Source organism: Mus musculus, chromosome 11, assembly GCF_000001635.26.
Source record: "Mus musculus strain C57BL/6J chromosome 11, GRCm38.p6 C57BL/6J".
Taxonomy (NCBI): Eukaryota; Metazoa; Chordata; class Mammalia; order Rodentia; family Muridae; genus Mus; species Mus musculus.
Window position 1 is genome coordinate 96,129,121 of NC_000077.6, and position 18,039 is coordinate 96,147,159.

The 18,039-nt window shown below is 49.0% G+C and overlaps 1 protein-coding gene and 1 long non-coding RNA gene across 5 annotated transcripts in view; one reads left to right on the forward strand and one right to left on the reverse strand.

The window, feature by feature from the left end:
• The window catches only part of Ttll6 (tubulin tyrosine ligase-like family, member 6), a 41,726-nt gene that overhangs the window by 4,664 nt on the left and 19,023 nt on the right, over positions 1 to 18,039 (forward strand). Inside the window, exons 1-8 of one of the 3 annotated variants that reach the window (NM_172799.4) lie at positions 4,666 to 4,841; positions 5,751 to 5,788; positions 6,365 to 6,483; positions 6,605 to 6,735; positions 9,607 to 9,763; positions 10,510 to 10,653; positions 11,312 to 11,397; positions 16,278 to 16,503. In NM_172799.4, the coding sequence (NP_766387.2) occupies positions 4,666 to 4,841; positions 5,751 to 5,788; positions 6,365 to 6,483; positions 6,605 to 6,735; positions 9,607 to 9,763; positions 10,510 to 10,653; positions 11,312 to 11,397; positions 16,278 to 16,503 (1,077 nt within the window). Of the gene's footprint in view, positions 1 to 4,622; positions 5,789 to 6,364; positions 6,484 to 6,604; positions 6,736 to 9,606; positions 9,764 to 10,509; positions 10,654 to 11,311; positions 11,398 to 16,277; positions 16,504 to 18,039 lie in introns of those variants that run through there. The other 2 variants (XM_017314531.2, XM_017314532.2) reach the window with 2 other exon arrangements.
• On the reverse strand, positions 7,237 to 12,055 carry Gm30084. 2 transcript variants are annotated; one of them, XR_003949601.1, is made up of 3 exons: positions 11,852 to 12,055; positions 9,656 to 9,814; positions 7,237 to 7,397 (listed from the first exon to the last, which is right to left on the reverse strand). It is a non-coding gene; the product is annotated as a predicted gene, 30084 (long non-coding RNA). The 2 variants fall into 2 exon arrangements; XR_388982.2 differs by lacking the exon at positions 9,656 to 9,814 and having other exon boundaries at positions 11,852 to 12,054.

Here is an 18,039-nt window from a genome sequence, read left to right on the forward strand (position 1 = left end):
TCAAGCAGAAGGAACATAGCAAGTTCCAGGCCAGCCAGGGCCTCACAGCGAGACATTATCTTGTAAAATACAAAATAAGGGCTGGGGAGATAGCTCAGAGATAAAAATGCTTGTTGTGTGAGCAGGAGGATCTGATGTACAAATGTGAGCAGGAGCACAAATGTACACACACGCACACGCGCACACACACGCACACACACAAAAGGTCCATTCTCTCATTGCTACTAGAAACACACAGCTACTTGCCACTTGGTTTCTGTATCACAGACCCCGTTGTAATATGAAGGAAACATTAAGGGGAGTCATTGTCCAGCTGCTCTTGATTATTGGCATGGAGGAATAGAGATCCACTTCCCCAAAAGAAATAGAAACCTTTGTTTTTATAAGAAATGTGCATTTTCTACTTCTTGGCAAGGACTCCTACCTAAGCCTTCATGTGACATTATTATTTTTTTCTGTTTTTTTTTTTTGGTAGAGGAGGAGTTTGAGACAGGGTTTCTCTGTGTAGCCTTGGCTGTCCTGGAACTCACGCTGTAGACCAGCTTGGTCTCGAACTCAGAAATCCACCTGCCTCTGCCTCCCAAGCACTGGGATTAAAAGCGTGTGCCACCACTGCCCGGCTTATGTGATGTTATTGTTGCGGTTTTAACAAAGCCACATTTTTCTGTGGGTCAGAGGATGTTTCTACAGGCTAGATTTGGGGTGTAAGTTTGCAAGCGGGTGATTTTAGAGGTGTTTTTCCAGGAGTGTTTGGGAGAAGGCAACGGGCTTCAGCCTTGGGGACAAAACAGTCTGCCTAGTATGAGTGGGTGAGAAAGCAAGGGCAACAGGCTGGGCTGCAGTGGCTCACACCTGTAATTCTAACTTTTGGGAGTTGGAGGCCGTGGGATAGGTGCACAGGACTCTGGCTTCCAGCACCCACGTGGCTGTTAGCGACCCTCTGTAACTTCCGTTCTAGAGGATCTGACCTTCACAAGCACTGAACACATATGCTACACAGATGCAAACAGCCCATACACATAAAATGAAAATATTCAAGTCTGAAGAAAGAGAGGGACCAAAGTTAAGTGCTTACGCGTAGCAAAGGCTGTTTGCTTGCTATCTTGCACCTGTTTCAGGGTCCGTCTGGGTGGCCCTTGTATGGTAGGCAGCCTGGAATACAGGGTGGGCAGGATTGAGGCAAGTAGGTCATGATGAACCAGCTCTGCCTCCAGGAGTTGTGGGTTTGGTCTCTTGCTGTGTGTGCTAGAACTCTGTCACACAAGAGCAGACAGATTTTGACTCCTCTGTGTGTGTGTGTGTGTGTGTGTGTGTGTGTGTGTGTGTGTGTGTGTGTTTGTGTTTGTAATAGCATCTCAGTCTTATCATGTAACTTACACTGGCCTAGAATTCATGATTCTCCTATCTCAGCCCTACAACTCTTCTCTTTGAGGCAGACACAATTTATTCTTACCACTTGGACAAGGCCCTTAAAAAAAAAAAAAGGAGAGACAGCCCTCAATTCCAGAGTTCAAATTCGGGGTCAGTTTCTCCCCACATTAACATTAACCTTTAGGTAAACGAGCCACTCCTGCGCTGGGGCTCTGTAAAGAGGAGCATTGTTGAAAGGCCCGGGAGGGGAGGTGTGGAACCGGTCGTTTACCCTCAAGGAAGGGAGCAGCCCAAGGCCAAGACTTGATGTTCTCCAGTTCTCTCTCTCTCAGACATTGCCAAGTGTGTGCCTGTTCCCTGGGAACAGTGACTCACAGGGCTGAGGTTTTCTCTGTTGGTTGTCCCGAGGGCAGCCATGTTTTCCAAGAGGGAAGAAACCAGCACAGCTGCTCGCCAGTGCAACATCTCTGTCCTCCTTCCCAGGAGCGGAGGTGAACGTAAACTCAGAACATGTATCTGAAAATCCTTTGGCCAAACAGCAGCGATAATGTCACTTGGAGGCTTAGTCCTAGTCAGAACTGAACCATCATCACCAGCTTAGGTTCAGGCAGAGAGCAGAGAGAGGAGAGCAAGGGAGCCGTGAGGTCACAGAGCTGGCTGTGGGGTATAGGTGTTGTCTAGAAGTAGAGAGTTGGGAGGAGAAGGGAGCTGATTCCTAAGAGACCCTGTGGCCCTGGTAAGCCTGCTATAATTGCCTATTGCTGGTGCTAGTTAGCCCAAATTGTTAAAGATCCCCTGGGGTGTAACACACACACACACACACACACACACACACACACACACACACACACACACAAAGCTACATAATCTTCTGAGCCATTTAATCCCTGAATCCTGTCCTTTCTTTGTTTTGAAAAACGGAATCTCATGTAGTCCGGACTGGCCTCTAACTCTGTATTCACTGAGGGTGATTTCGAACATTTGATCCTCTTGGATTCCACCTCCCAGGTGCCGGGAATTACAGATACATGCCACCGTGTCGCCATAGCCATTATAAGGAAAGACTCGACCTCAAACAAAAGCTGGATTTAGGGGTACACACCTGTAACTCCGGCATTTGTGGGGCTGAGAAAAGAGAATTGCAGGCCAGCCTGCGCTACATAGTGAGACATTGTCTTAAATAAAGAAACAGACAAACAAGAGGCAAAACTCCAAAGTAAAGGACCCTCTATACATGAAAGGGGATTTTTTTGTTTTTCTTCTTTTGGTTTTTTTGAGACAGGGTTTCTCTGTGTAGCCCTGGCTGTCCTGGAACTTACTCTGTAGACCAGGCTGGCCTCGAACTCAGAAATCCGCCTGCCTCTGCCTCCGAGTGTTGGGATTAAAGGCGTGTGCCACCACTGCCCGGCTTTGTTTTTCTTCTTTAGGAGACGGACTCTTACTAGGCTCAAGGAACTCCTGCCTCAGCCTCCCCACTAGCCAGATTCTAGCTACAATCCCCATTCCCCCATCCCCCGTCCCCGTCCCCTCACCCCCCCATCCCCAGCTTGAAAATATGTTTTAGGATGTTTAGAGACTATTAGAAATGGAAGCAACTTATATGACCAGCAATAAGGCAAGGGTTGGTTCTATGGAATGTTTCCTAGCCATTAAAAACCAGGAACCAGCTGGCCATTGATGTGGCTCAGTAGGTAAGTGTGTTTCACAACAAGCCTGACTACCTACCTGAGGTTGATCCCAGAACCCACATAATAGGGGAACCAACCCCCACAGGTTTGTTGTCCGCTAACACACACACACACACACACACACACACACAGACAGAGAGAACAAAAATATACCTAGGGACATGCAAACGCGCCTTTATGATATATTATGTGGGCAGAAAGAAGGTGCCAAGATGGTTAAAATGATGTCAGAATAATTACAATTAGAATTTAAGAATTCACAGCCAAGGCAAAGATGCTTTGGTAGAGTAGGTGAGCCACAGGTGATGTCTGCCCTCCCAGCTTTAAGGCCTCCTTTATTTAACATGATTTCAGCAATAAACTGAAAGATAAAGATATTCATTTTTAAAAGCTTTGATCCAAAGGATGTGTATGAGCAGGGCAGGCAAGTAGATGGCAAAAGGCCTGTGGACACTAAAGGAGAGAGAGAGGCTGGCATGTGGGCACTAAAGGAGAGAGGCCTGTGGGCACTAAAGGAGAGAGAGGCTGGAGTGTGGGCATTAAAGGCGTGGAGGTTGGTGGGGAGGAGAAGGGAGGAGGTGGGAGCCTTGTGAAATGGGCCTTATGGCCATATGAGCCTTGGTGTGAGGGCTGTGATCTGAACGGGGCCAGGAAAATCTGGGTTAGGCAGAGGCAGAGGCAGAGGCTGAGGCAGAGGCAGAGGCAGAGGCAGAGGCAGAGGCAGAGGCAGAGAGGCAGAGGCAGATGGGGCAGAGGCAGAGGCAGAGAGGCAGAGAGGCAGAGGCAGAGGCAGAGGCAGAGGCAGAGAGGCAGAGGCAGAGAGGAAGAGGCAGAGGCAGAGAGGCAGAGGCAGAGGCAGAGACTGTACTCCTAAAGAACTGTGAAGGCAGAACGCTGTGTGTGTGTGTGTGTGTGTGTGTGTGTGTGTGTGTGTGGTGTGACAGAGAGAGAGAGAGAGAGAAAGAGAGAGAGAGAGAGAGAGAGAGAGAGAATGAGAGAGAGAGAGAGAGAGAGATCTCAGCAGTTAAGAGTACTAGTTTTCCAGAAGCTCTTAGTTCCATTCTCAGTATTGTTGGGAACGGACATCTGTTGATTCACAGCCGCCTGTGCATCTTATTCGTGCCTGCATCTTGCCTTGTGGGAAGTCGAATGCAGCACTGTAAGGGTTAACAGAACTCAGCCCACCTCCACTGCCCCCTCGGGACTCAGTCCCTCAGATAGAAAGGCTTGAAGCTGAGTTCTGAGGCTGTCTCCAGGCGCACTCTGACTTTAATAATAAGATTGTTTACCAGGTGGTACAGCGCATAGCAGCAGCTCGGCCTCTTTCAGAAAACCCCAGATGGCCAAAACCAAAGCTAGGGTTGGCTAGGTGAGTCCCCAAGGTCAGAGTCTTTGCCAAAGGTGGAACTAGCTCTCTCCCTGAGCGTGCACCAAGCGCGCATTTGGAGCGGGGAGCATTTTTTATAAACTACAACCAGTTGTTTGGGAACGGACATGAGCAAGGGAGGAGCGCCCCCTTCAGGTGGACCCACACAACTGCTGATCGCTCTGCCTTCTCTCCAGGGAGGACTGATGTTTCCCCAGAGCCTCCTCCAGGGCTAGGAAGATGCTACAGTGCCTGACTTCGGAAAGTGAGGAAGGGGCTGAAGAGAGGGAGGAGAGTTCCACAGAAGATCTGGAGGAGCTAAAAGAATTTGTCACCCTGGCTTTTGTGAGAGAGAACACACAAAAGAGGCTCCAGAACGCACAGCAGCATGGTAAGAAAAAGAGGAAGAAAAAAAGGTTAGTATTGAAAAACGAGGAGTTTCGGGGCGTGTGTGTGTGTGTGTGTGTGTGTGTGTGTGTGTGTGTGTGTGGTGTCGGTGTTGATAAGAGCAGGAAGGGCCCAAGGGAAGAAGGTCTTGGCTGATGAGAGGAAAAGGGGACACAGGGCTTGTCTCCTCTGGCTCACACCAATTTCAGTGTTCTGTTTTATGGCATCCCATAATAGTGTGCATAACCTCGAATCACACCTTGTACTTTTCCTTCTATTTGTGTTTGCAATGCCTTTTAAAGACTGGGTGGAGAGGGAGCTCCTTGCTGAAGGAGCAAGGAAAAAATTTCCCTTCCTAAGCGCAAGCTCCCGTGTGTCCTGGGAATTTCACATACTTGCAGTGTAACAGGACCACAGTGACTTGCCAGCCCCGGCGGCTGGCAGCTGCAGCTTGCGCATTCCGTTTCTGGGTTAATACTCTGCTTTGCCTTGTAAGAGAGTATTGTCTATCTTCTAAATGGCTTCCCTTAGTGGAAAGGGGGAGACAATATTTTAGTAAAAAATATGTGCCTTTTAAAATTTCTCAAACAAGCAAACAAACCCCAAAATAAATAAATAAAATAAAATTTCTGTCCCCAATGGGCTGATGGTGTAAAAGTACAGGGACCACTGGGAGTGTAGCCTAGTGTCTAGTGCCTCACTTTCAGGCAGGAGGCCCTGGGTTCAAGTCCCATCACTGACAAAATTAAAAAGGGGGTTGAGGCAATGGTGTTAACACAAAATCGCAAGCAAAGGCAATTGTAACACATGGAGTAACGGAACTGTGAGGTGCATGGCTTGGTGTGGCCACTGGGACACATGTGTCTGGCCCCAGCCCTGTGTTCTGGCCTGGGTATCTGTCTGTGTCTTGCTGTCTGCCCTTTTCTCTTTTCCAGATGATTGGTGATCAATCTATCTAACTGCCGGTATGACAGCGGTAAGTATCTCTGTTCAAGGGGTCTGTGATGGAGACTGAAGGGTGGGGAAGGGGCCAGTCCTGGGCATGCCCGAGGGTGATAAACAGGGTCTCAGAATGCTTGGAAGTCTCCTGAAAATCACAGGGGCATTGTGCACAGCCCATAGTCTTGCGTATTTACGTACATGTTTGTTGACAGGGCTTCACTGTGTAGCTCAGGCTAGCTCAAGACTCAACTATGTCAAATGCTGCCCACCCCCAGACCCCCACCTGCCTCTGTACTAGTTTATCTCACTGATTAAGCCTGGTTATGGTTAAGGATTAGTTTGCATCCAGGGTTTAATGTTTGGAGACAAGCTAGAGGACTCTTTCCTGGGAAAGGGAAGCCAGGGTGAGTCTAACACTCACCCCATGTAGCCTCAGATGTACCCTTCAATAACACTATTCCCCACACTCTTTGCTCCATCTACAAAGACATTCCAGTCCCAAGGAGCCAGCTCTCTAATTTCAATATGTGAGAAAGGGACCTCCCAGCACAGAGCTCTTTCCTGCTTCTGTCCCTTGCCAGACTTTTTTTTTTCTTCAACTCCTTCACAGTGCGCAGGGCCGCCCAGCAATATGGCCTTCGAGAGGCGGGTGACAATGATGACTGGACTCTCTATTGGACCGACTACTCAGTGTCACTGGAGCGAGTGATGGAAATGAAGAGCTACCAGGTACGTCCCTCCCTGGACCTGTGGCATCTGGCCAGTGGCAGCCCCGTTTGTCTCGCTGGCTCCCCTAGCCCTGCTTTGAATCTCAGCCGGAATCGCTTATGAATTCCGTCTCCCTTTGCAGAAAATCAATCATTTTCCTGGGATGAGTGAGATCTGCCGCAAGGACTTGCTGGCCCGGAATATGAGCCGCATGCTAAAGCTGTTTCCTAAGGATTTCCACTTCTTCCCCAGGACTTGGTGTCTTCCTGCCGAGTGAGTGACCACTACGCCCGCCCCTTTGCCAACTCCCATTGCTATTTTTTCCCTCTTGCCCTGATTTCTCAGCTGCCACAACCCCTTGGCATATGGCCCTCTGTATTTCCCCTTACTGTTCAGGAAGAAAAAAGGCTAAGGGTGTGTCCAAGGTTGAGAAAACACAGGCCCTACCTATAAAATGAGCTGTCAATTAGGTAGGGGCCGGGCGCCTTGGAGGTTGGACCCACAGTTAGGATGAAAGTTTGCTCTGCTCCCCGAAAGCTGCCGAGTTTGAACTTGTTCCAACCGCCTGCCTGTGTAGTTACTGAAATGCTCAGGAGAGAACAAGGTAGTGGTTGGCACCCAGAGACAGAACAGGAAAGGCTGCCTAGCCTGCCCCATTCAATGCCATGGACAGCAGCCGACCCTCTCTTTCAAAAGTAGACATCCACTCCCAATGTGTGCAGTTCTCCAGATCCTGCCCCGAGTTGCAAGGAAAACACAGAGATGACATGCACGTGACCAGAGGGTACGATGAGAGCATGTTAAGGGTGGTGACAGGGAAGCGTCACCTCAGAATCGTATTCAAATGGACTGAGAGAGGAGTTAGCAGCTAAGACCGATGGCTGCTCTTGCAGACGATCCAGGCCTGGTTCCCAGCATGGCACATACATCTAGACCTAAAAAAAAAAAAAGTAAAAAGAATTTTTACTGGCTGTCCTGGAACTCACCCTGTAGACCAGGCTGGCCTCGAACTCAGAAATCCGCCTGCCTCTGCCTCCAGAGTGCTAGGATTAAAGGCGTATGCCACCACACCCAGCTAAGAAAAAAAATTTTTAAAGAATTAATTATATTCACACTGCAAAGAATTCCATTCTCTCTTCTCCAAGTCTTCCCCAAACCAAGAGCCTGGAGCATGCAGACTCCTTATAATGTGTCTGCAACAATCTTCAGGGCTGGCATGAACTTCAAAGGAAGTGCGTGTAAACTGGGTGGTGCTGGTGCAGGCCTTCCTTTAATTCCAGTGCTGGAGAGGCAGAGGCAGGCACAGTCTGTGATTTAGAGGCCAATCTGGTCTACAGAGTGAGTTCCAGGACAGCCAGAGCAATAATACAGAGAAACTCTGTCTCGAATTAAAAACAAAGCAAAAGCAAAAACAAAAATAAAGACAAAGACAAACAAAAAAGCATTTAAAAGTGAGCTGGAGAGATGGCTTAGTGGTTAAGAGCACTGACTGCTCTTCCAAGAGAACTTGGGATCAATTCCCAGCACCCACATGACGACTCTCAACTGCCTGTTACTCCAGGATCTGACACCCTCACATAGATATACATTCATGAAAGACACCAATGCACATAAAATATAAATGAATAAATAAATAAGTAAGGATGATAACAGGAGCATCCAGATTTCACAGTCATTGAAGAGTGTTATATTTTTCTGACTTCCTCACCTCAGTTGCACAAAGAATTCCTTTAAATTAAAGCACAAAACAATGTCTGAAATACCTATGGTCCATTGATTTGGCTTCTTTATCCCTGCCCCTTTATTTCTTGAGAGAAGACCTCACCATAAGCCAAGGCTAGCTCAAATTCCATCCATCTGCTTCAGTTTCCCGTGTCTTAGGAGTATAGGTTCATACTATCATGTTCAATTCTAATCTGGTGTCCTTCTTTCTTCTAAGCATGCTTTGTTTTATTTTTGTTTTTGTGTTTTTAGGCATAGCATCAAGTAGCCCGGGGTATCCTTGAATTTGCTATGTAAATAAGGATGTTCTTGAATTGCTGATCTCCTGCCTCCCACCTCTTTTTTTTTGTTTTGTTTTGTTTTTTTGTTTGTTTTGTTTTGTTTTTTGTTTTTTTCGAGACAGGGTTTCTCTGTGTAGCCCTGGCTGTCCTGGAACTCACTCTGTAGACCAGGCTGGCCTCGAACTCAGAAATCCACCTGCCTCTGCCTCCCAAGTGCTGGGATTACAGGCGCGTGCCACCACTGCCCGGTGCCTCCCACCTCTTGATCGCTAGGATTACAGAGCTGTGCTATTATGCTCAGTTTATATAGGGGTGGAGACGAAACCTAGAGCTTCACGCACGCTAGCCCTACATCCGACCGACAATCCCCATGCCTCAGCATCCTTTCTTCAGGGCATTCAGGGCTCGCCTTCCTGTACTCCTGGTCCTGGTTTAAGGGGAGGCATCACAGTGAGGCACTGAGACTTGACTCCAGTGCCAGAAGGCAGTCCTAGCTCAGGGCTCAAGCTGGGAGCAAAACTTCAATTCTCTGGTGTGTAAACCCAAGTCAAACTACCTGGGGCATATCACACCGCTCTGCCCAATTTATATGATGCAACAAAGGAACACATGAGACAGGCCTCATTATTCACGTGGTGTAGATAATGCAGACGAGGAGGTGAAGCCAATAAAGCAAATATACAAGCTGAGAAGTGATGTTGTCTAGGTTTGAATCCAGGATGAATTTCCTTTAAAGTTTAATGTCTCGATCACTGAGCATCTGTCTGTCAACACCAGGACCTTATCGGTAGCTCCTCTTTTATGTTTTGTTTCTATAAAGAGCCTCCTGGGACTAGAGCAAAAAATAGCTGAGGACTTAAGAGCACTAACTGGTCTTCCAGAGGATACAGGTTCGATCCCCAGCTTGCGTATATATGGTGCCTCACAGCTGTCTGTGACTCCAGTTCCAGGGGATCTGCCGCCCTCTTCTGCCCCCCCCCCCCCCCGGCACCAGGCACAGACAGGCAAAGACACGGTGCACAGACATATACAGACAAAAACATCCATGCACATAACATGAATCAAAATAAATAAAGATTAGTTTTCCTTGTCCTAGTTCCCAAGCTAAAAGGTGTGTCTTGTCCCCTCCCTGCTGTGATAGCTGGGGAGATTTGCAGACTTACAGCAGGACAAGAAAAAATAAGACTTACATTTGTAAGCCGGACTCGGGCTGCCAAGGGAGAGGCATATTCATTACCCGGTCGGTGAAAGAAATCAAGCCAGGGGAGGATATGATCTGCCAGCTTTATATCTCAAAGGTACTTCCCTCACTGTGGCTGTGTATCGATTGGCCACAGTGGCCTCGGGCTCTGTGGGACAGAATGTGAAACAAAGTCAGTGGAAGGCAGAGGTGGAGATGAAACTGAGCCGGTCTCGTGTCTTGGATGTGATCAGTCTCAAACCTTCCGAGTCACAATGTCCCTCACCCTTGCCCAGTCCACCGTTGGCCTGGGCTCACCAGGCCGACCTCTCCCTCAAATGGCTGACAGCTTGGTTTGTGGAGGCCCTGCCTCATTTGGGAGAGGGGAGCTCACAGTCATTGGCTTTTTCACCCTGACTGACCACGTGTGACATAGCCCACTGCAGGGAGGGGTCCTTCTAGAAGCGTGGGGGAGGGGAGGGAGAAGCGCTGGCCTCCCCGAGACAAAAATGTCCAAGAGCCGCTTGCAGGAAGACTCTTGGAGAAGGCAGCTGCGAGCGATGTAGCCCTGGGAGCCGTGTGCCCCATTCTAGAAGGACTCTGTAGCTTCGCTCACCTGCCGAGACATCTGTTAGAGAGAGTCCTTTGAAGCATTTGCTAGCTCAGGAGCTGATGGCACCGTGTGGTTTGGTGACAGCCCCAAGGTCACCCACCCATCAGGTCCCAAAACCCAAATCTGTTGCTCCCACTCCCCACCCTGGGCAAGCCCGCTCTTTACACCTGAGGACGAGGTGGGAGCTAGACATCTTCACCTGTGATTGCCACCTCTGACGAGTGCATGACTTCTCTCCTCCCCCCACCCAGCCCTTCATCATCGACGGGTTCAAGTTTGACCTTCGGGTTTATGTGCTGGTGACCTCCTGTGACCCTCTCAGGGTTTTTGTGTACAATGAAGGACTGGCTCGCTTTGCCACCACCTCTTACTCCCACCCTAACCTAGACAACCTGGTGAGTTGATGGGAGTACCCCCCCCACTTCCTCCTTAGCATGATAACATCCTCAGATTCTGGGGAACTGGCAAGCTCAGATAAGTACTGACTGTAGTCTAGATTCCACGGGGTTTCTCCTAGGGGTTTCCATCCTCCTAGGAGCCCTCCAACACCAGAGCTACAGTGCCAAGGTGCTCAAGAAGCGAATGATATGTTTCGCCAGTAGCCCTGCTTCCGATCTTCTTGTCTTCCCAGTCTCAGAAAGAGCTGGAGTCTCTCTTTTTTTTTTTTTTAAGATTTATTTTATTTTATTATATGTGAGTACACTGTAGCTGTCTTCAGATGCACCAGGAGAGGGCGTCAGATCTCATTATGGGTGGTTGTGAGCTACCATGTGGTTGCTGGGATTTGAACTCAGGACCTTCGGAAAAGCAGTCAGTGCTCTTAATCACTGAGCCATCTCTGCAGCCCGAGCTGGAGTCTCTTATACTCAGGGATATGGGATATCCATTTTATCTTCTGTTTGCCCCTTTGCTTATGCCTATAAATTCCTTCTCCTGCCCCTCCCGGTTAGCCTCGGGGGACTATGGGAGTAGGGTGAGGGCTGTGCCTGGTGCATGAAGACCCAGAAAGCCCGCGCCTCAGCCTGACCCTCAGTCTTGTGTCTCTCTCCCCAGGATGAGATCTGTATGCACCTGACTAATTATTCTATCAATAAGCACAGTTCCAACTTCGTTCAAGACGCTTTTTCTGGCAGCAAGAGGTAAGAGGAGCCGGGCGTGGTGGTGCACACCTTTAATCCCAGCACTTGGGAGGCAGAGGCAGGCGGATCTCTGAGTTCAAGGCCAGCCTGGTCTACAAAGTGAGTTCCAGGACAGCCAGGGCTATACAGAGAAATTCTGTCTCCATAAAAAAAAAACAAAGCCAAACCAAACCAAACCAAAACAAAACAATGCAAAAACGAGGTAAGAGGGCTGCTTCCTCATCTTTCCAGGGTTCTACCCAAACCCACTCAGGCCCAGCCAGTAGTTCCATCTTGGGTCACGTGATCTCTGCAGAGCTGCTTTGCCTCTCAGCCCAGAGCAGAAGCTTCATGTCAGCTCTCTGGACTGTTAATCATTAAAAGGAGGCCATGCTGTAAACCCCGGGAGGCTGGGAGGAGGGAGATAAACACAAACGGTTTCCCCAGCAGAACACATACACACACCAAAACATACCTTGTTACAGTTGCCCTCCTGACATTTCCAGATCAACAGACTTTATTGATTGCTAGACTGCCAAGTGAGAAGGACTTGCCAGCTGTGATTCCTTGGTCTGTAGTTCCCTGGGGTGTTGCTCCATTACAAATTCTCAACTGATGTGTCATGACGCCCTGGAGTCACCTGACTTGTGGCTAGCCAGCCTTCAGAGTGGGGAAAATACGGGATTCCTAAGGGTTTGGTTTTCTCCCCCACCCCCACCCCCACCCCCCAGCAGCTTTTCTACTCAAGCTATTGATACATCAGCTTGCATTTGAGAGAAAGGCAGACGGAGAAGTCCATGTGTGACTGGGCAGAGATGGGCAGGTAGCCGGTGCCTAAGGATTTGTTGTTGGGTTTTCACCACCACACTGTGGCCCAGGAACTCAGGTGGAGAGTGGTGTTAGGTCCTGTTATTGTTTCCTAGGTGAGGAAACATAGTCTCAGGGAGGGGTTAAGTTGCCCAAGGTCACACAGCTGTATCTGAGTGATACAGTTGGGTCGAACAGCTGTGTCCTCTGTGCCAGCCTCACAAGACTCGTGGGTCAGGGAGGCATGGGCCATTTCAGTACATGGACTCTTAAGAGTGTAGCCAGCTTGGAAGGAGGGCACACACACAAACACACACTTCTTTGTGTGTTTGTGTGTATATATGTGTGTACATGTGTGTATATGTTATGTGCATGTATACGTGTAGTATGTGTACATGTGTGCAGTTGTGCATGTGTTTGTGTGTATGTGTAGTGTGTACATGTGTATTTGCGTGTGTGCAGGTGTGTGAATTCTGCATATATGTGTGTACATGTATCTATATGTGTGTGTGTGTTTGTATGTATCTGTCATATGTGTGTGCATGTGGGTATTTATATGTGTGTATGTGTGGTGTACTAGAGCTGGCCTCAAACTTGATTATAGTGGAAGATGCTTTGATCTCCTGATCTTCTTGCCTTTACTTCCTCAAGTGTTTTAGAGAAAAGTCTAGATATGTAGCTAAGGCTGGCCTAGAACTCCAGAGTAGCTTCAAACCCCGACTCCTCCTCCCTTAAGTGCTGAGATTACAGGTGTGCATTGCCATGCACAACTTCAATCGTCCCCCCGTCCTTTTTTTTTTTTTAAGTATTATTTATTTATTTTGTGTAAGTACACTGTAGCTGTGTTCAGATGCACCAGAAGAGGGCATCTGATCTCATTACAGATGGTTGTGAGCCACCATGTGGTTGCTGGGATTTGAACTCAGGACCTTCGGAAGAGCAGTCAGTGCTCATAACTGCTGAGCCATCTCTCCATCCCCCTGTCCCCCCTTTTTTAGAGGACACCAGTCCCATGTTGTCTGAAACTCTTGTCACTTGCTCTTTCTACCCAGATGGATCCTGCACTGGTTCAGCATCCCTGGTGGGGGGCACCTAGCATGTCACCCCCTCTTTGATGTTTGCCCACTGAGTAAGCCTTCACAAATTGCTTTGTCTCTGAGCCTCCATTCCTGGGTTTTAGGATACAGCCAATGATCCAACCTGCCTTGTCCTGCCCTCTTTGCTGGGTCCCTTGTGAGACTCAGATGACCCATGCTGCAGCCCAGTAGTGTTACCATTAGTGTGCTGTAGTCCTAGGGCCTTCTTTTATGAGAAATGATGTCGCTGGGCGTGGTGGTGCACGCCTTTAATCCTAGCACTCGGGAGGCAGAGGCAGGCGGATTTCTGAGTTCCAGGCCAGCCTGGTCTACAAAGTGAGTTCCAGGACAGCCAGGGCTACAGAGAAACCCTGTCTCGACCCCCCCCCCAAACAAAACAAAACAAAAAAAAAAACAAAACCAAAGAAACCCTGTCTCGAAAAAAAAGAGAGAGAAATGATGTCATTGCCAGGCATTGTGGTGTGGTTGATATACAGTGGAGCTGGGTCCTAGCACTCGGGAACTCTCAGACTGAGGCAGGAGGATTATAAGTTTCAGGCAAGCTTGGGCTATATAGTGAGACCCTGGAGCCAGAGATAGGAATAGAGACAGAGATAGAGATAGGAGAGTCGAGAGGGAGAAAGGAAAGAAAGACGAGGGAGAAGGGGATGGAGGGAGGGAAGAAGAAAGAAGAGAGAGAGAAAATATAAATTTAAAAACACTGAAACCAACTAGGCCTCAGGCCTTCAGGCTCTGATGGACAGGGTGTTGTGAGGACAACAGATTAGATTTTAGATCAAAGTAAAATGCAGACACTTCTGGTAATATTTTTCCCCCTCTGGCAGTAGAATTCAATGCAAGGCCTCACACATTGCTAAACAAGTGTTTTAGCCTAGAGATCATACCTCTCCGGACCCTCACGGCCCAGCCTCTGTGCTTTCCCTGATCTGGCCTCTCTCTCCCTCTTCTCTGGGCCCCTGTCCATCCTTTGTCTGCCCCCCAGGGGCTCTGCTCTGTCCTCTCCTGGCTCAGCCTCGCTCCCCTAGAGACCCATCTCTTCTCAGCTCTGCAAGTGTGCCAGAGAGAGCCTGATTTTATAATAGAGCCACACCCACAAACCCTTTCGGCCATGCAAAGATTAATCCACTTAAGAGGGCAGAGCCCTCCCAAAGGTCAGGTCTCCCAACACTCCAGCAATGGGGGCCAAGTTTCTAACACTTGAGCTTAGAGGAGCACATTCAGCCCATAATATGTCCCCCTGACCTCCAGTGTGCTTCCCATATTGCCCCTTCCCTTCTTTCTTCCCTTTCTTTCTTTTTGCCTGCCCCCCTGTTTTGAGAGCCCACCTCCTCATCTGCCAAGACAAAAGACAGTTTTCTCATGCTAACTATCTTGCCTCCTCAAAGTTGTCAACTGAGGTCCAGTGCACCCCCAGTTTTGCCTTGACCTTCCCACTGGAGTTCAAGGTCAGCAGGAGCAGGAATCCAGTTGGAGAGGAAAAGATAGAAAATTTGTGAGCCTGGAGGGCCCCTGGGCAGACGCCAGACATCATCTTTCAGCGTGCCTGGCACTCTGGTGCTACAGTGTTACAGTGAAAATTGCCAGGCAGAGTGTATTCATGGTGATGGGCGTTGAGTCATCAAGAAAGGATTGTGTTGTGTTTTGAAACACGTGTTATAGGAAATCAGGGGATTGTGTAGTCTATTCCAGGAAACTTTATTTCCCAATTAGGAAAATTAAAGTCCCCCATTCCCCCCCCCCCAGAAGCTAGAAAGGCTTGGCTTTCAACAATCTGGAAAATCTGTCTGTGCAGAAACCTGACAAAGGTGGGCAGAGAAATAAATGCCTTTGTGTTGGGAGGCCTCTGCTTGTCTGTCCTTCTCTAGACACATACTGGGTGCTTCACCTGCTTTCACTCATTCCATGGTCCTCGGGCTTCCTATGACAGAGGTGGCAGTTGCACAGATGGTCACTTGTTGGCAGGCCAGCTCCTTCCTCTTTGACCCTTCATGGGAGCACAGTGAAATGGCTTTTTAAAAATAATTTTTAAAGCCAGGCGGTGGTGGTGGACTTAATCCCAGCACTCAGAAGGCAGAGACAGGTGGATCTCCAAGTTCGAGGCCAGCCTCATCTACAGAGCGAGTTCCAGGACAGCCAGGGCTACACAGAGAATCCTTGTCTTGAAAAACAAAACAAAACAAAATGTAATTATATTTATTTGGAGGAGGGGGTACATACATGGGGTACCAGTGGGCAACACGTGGAGGTCAGAGGAAAATCTGCAAGAATCAGTTCTTCCTTCCCACGTGCGGACACTGGAGATCAAAGACTTGGTAGGTGACTCTTTCTGACAGGGTGGCCAGGCACCTCAGACACCCAAGACAGGTTGTAATGTGAGGCTTTGTTTAAATTGGGGACAGTACAGTTTGCTGGGGACAGCTTCCTCTAAGGGTGGAAATGCCGTGGGCCTGCAGACCTCTGTGGGCAGCCCCAAAGCAGGACTTTGTTTAGGGTCCCTAGAATCTCAGGGTGTGACCCAGAAGTGTGACCAAGGTGCCATTGTTCTTCGAAGGCTCCCTACTTCTCTCTAAAGGTCGCCAAAGGCTGAGAAACCATTGCTGCTGAAGCAAACCAATGTGAGGAGAGAGAGAGAGAGAGAGAGAGAAAGAGAGATTGACTGATTGTCTCTGCATATGCACATTCTTTTGGCTCTCCAACCGATATTCAGCCAATTCTTTCTTCAGCCCATGGATGTTTCTTAGAATGTTCTCAGGCTGTGTGCCCCGAGGTTCTGAGGCCTGAGGAGTCTGGGTCTATGACTCCTACCGGAGCACCTCCATTCTGATCCAGCCTTGGTGTCACTCTGGCTTCTGGGTGTTCTTCCCCACTGTGTGCCTCTGGAGCCTTACCATCTCCAGAAATTCCTGGCTTTCACCCTGCCATGGCATCAGCATCGGCATCTCGGCATCGGCGGACCAGGAATGATTCCCCTCTCTCATGCACCATGTCACCCTTCAGGAAACTCTCCACCTTCAACTCGTACATGAAGACCCACGGCTACGACGTGGAGCAGATCTGGAGGGGCATCGAGGACGTCATCATCAAGACGCTCATATCCGCTCACCCGGTCATCAAACACAATTACCATACCTGCTTCCCCAGCCACACGCTCAACAGTGCCTGCTTTGAAATCCTGGGCTTTGACATCTTGTTGGACCGGAAACTCAAACCCTGGCTGCTGGAGGTAGGGAAGTTGGGGGATGTAAACTGTCCCCCCCATGTCCAGGTCAGCCAGCTTCGGGGGCTCTGCCTTCCTGGTTCACCTGGATTAGTTCAATGAATTGACTTCCCCTTAGTCGTGCAGCAATGCCCATGGGGTGTCACGCTTAGCTGAGGAATGGCCACCAGAGGGGGGTAGACGGCTGGGAATTGTGCCTTCCTGAGGTCCAGCCAGATTTGCGGCGACTGCCGCCACTCTCAGACAGAGTGATTGTGAAGACCCGCTCTGCTTCCTGTGTTTCCCACAAAGAGGCCTTCTTAAAACTTGGTTGCTAGTGATTGGTTTCAAGTGGGAGCAGCTTTGCCTGGTTCTCAGAGACCTGAGCTACTACCCAGTTCCAAGCACCAACATAGACAGTTCTGTGGTGAGGGTGGGGAAGCCACAATCCCGTGCCCTAGGTGGGAAGAGGAAGAGATTTCTGAGAGGCTTCGCTTCCCGATTAGATTCCGTAGCCAGCTTAAGCCGCCATCCAGTCTGCACGAGGGACAAGGATGTAGAATTCTGGGGCTCTCCCCTCCTGCACACTCCACCCGTATTCTCAGGCTGGTGAAGGGGGGGGGTGGTGGGGGGACACTGTTTGGAGCTCCCACCCAAGGACAGAATGAGGTGGCAGCGCAGGTCCCAGAAGCTTTCCCAGAAGCTGCTGGCACGCCACAAATGTCACACTGCTCCTCTGAACAACATGGACTCTTCAGGGGGCGGGCGGGAACTGGCCTTCTAGCTGCCTCCTCTTTTTTTTTTTTTTTTTTTTTTTGGTTTTTCGAAAATGTAGCCCTGGCTGTCCTGGAACTCACTTTGTAGACCAGGCTGGTCTGGAACTCAGAAATTCGCCTGCCCCTGCCTCCCAAGTGCTGGGATTAAAGGCTTGCCTCCTCCTTTTTCTCCGTCAGTCCTGATTAGCTTCTAGAAAGAATCACTCTGCTTCCAAACTTTGAACTGATCTCTCAATTTCCCTCTGTATTTTCTTTCAGCCTTCACTGACCCTTTTCCTCACCCAATAGTCCTGTCAGACCTGACCTGGAATTCACTCTGTAGACCAGGCTGGCCTTGAACTCACAGAGATCCACCTGCCTTTGCCTCCCAAGTGAGGGGATTAGAGCATGTGCCATTTCCTCTGGTGTTCTTTTCTCGTTTTCCTCTCCTCTCCTCCCTCCTCCTCCACCTTTCTCTTCTTCTCTTCCCCTCTTCCTCCCAACCTTCTCTCTCTCTCTCTCTCTCTTTCTTTCTTTCTTTCTTTCTTTCTTTCTTTTTTCTTTTTTCTTTTTTCTTTTTTTGCTTGTTTGTTTGAAATAGGGTGCTGCTTTATAGCACAAACTATTCTGGAACTTACTGTATTTTAGCCTCGAACTTACTGTATTTTAGCCTCAAACTTGTGGCAATTCTCTTGCCTCAGCCTCCTGAGGGGGATTTACAAGCACGAACCACTTATGTGTGGGTAAACCCATGGCTTTAGATCTCTTCCAGGTTAGCCTGGTCTACATAGGTCCAGGCTAGCTAAGA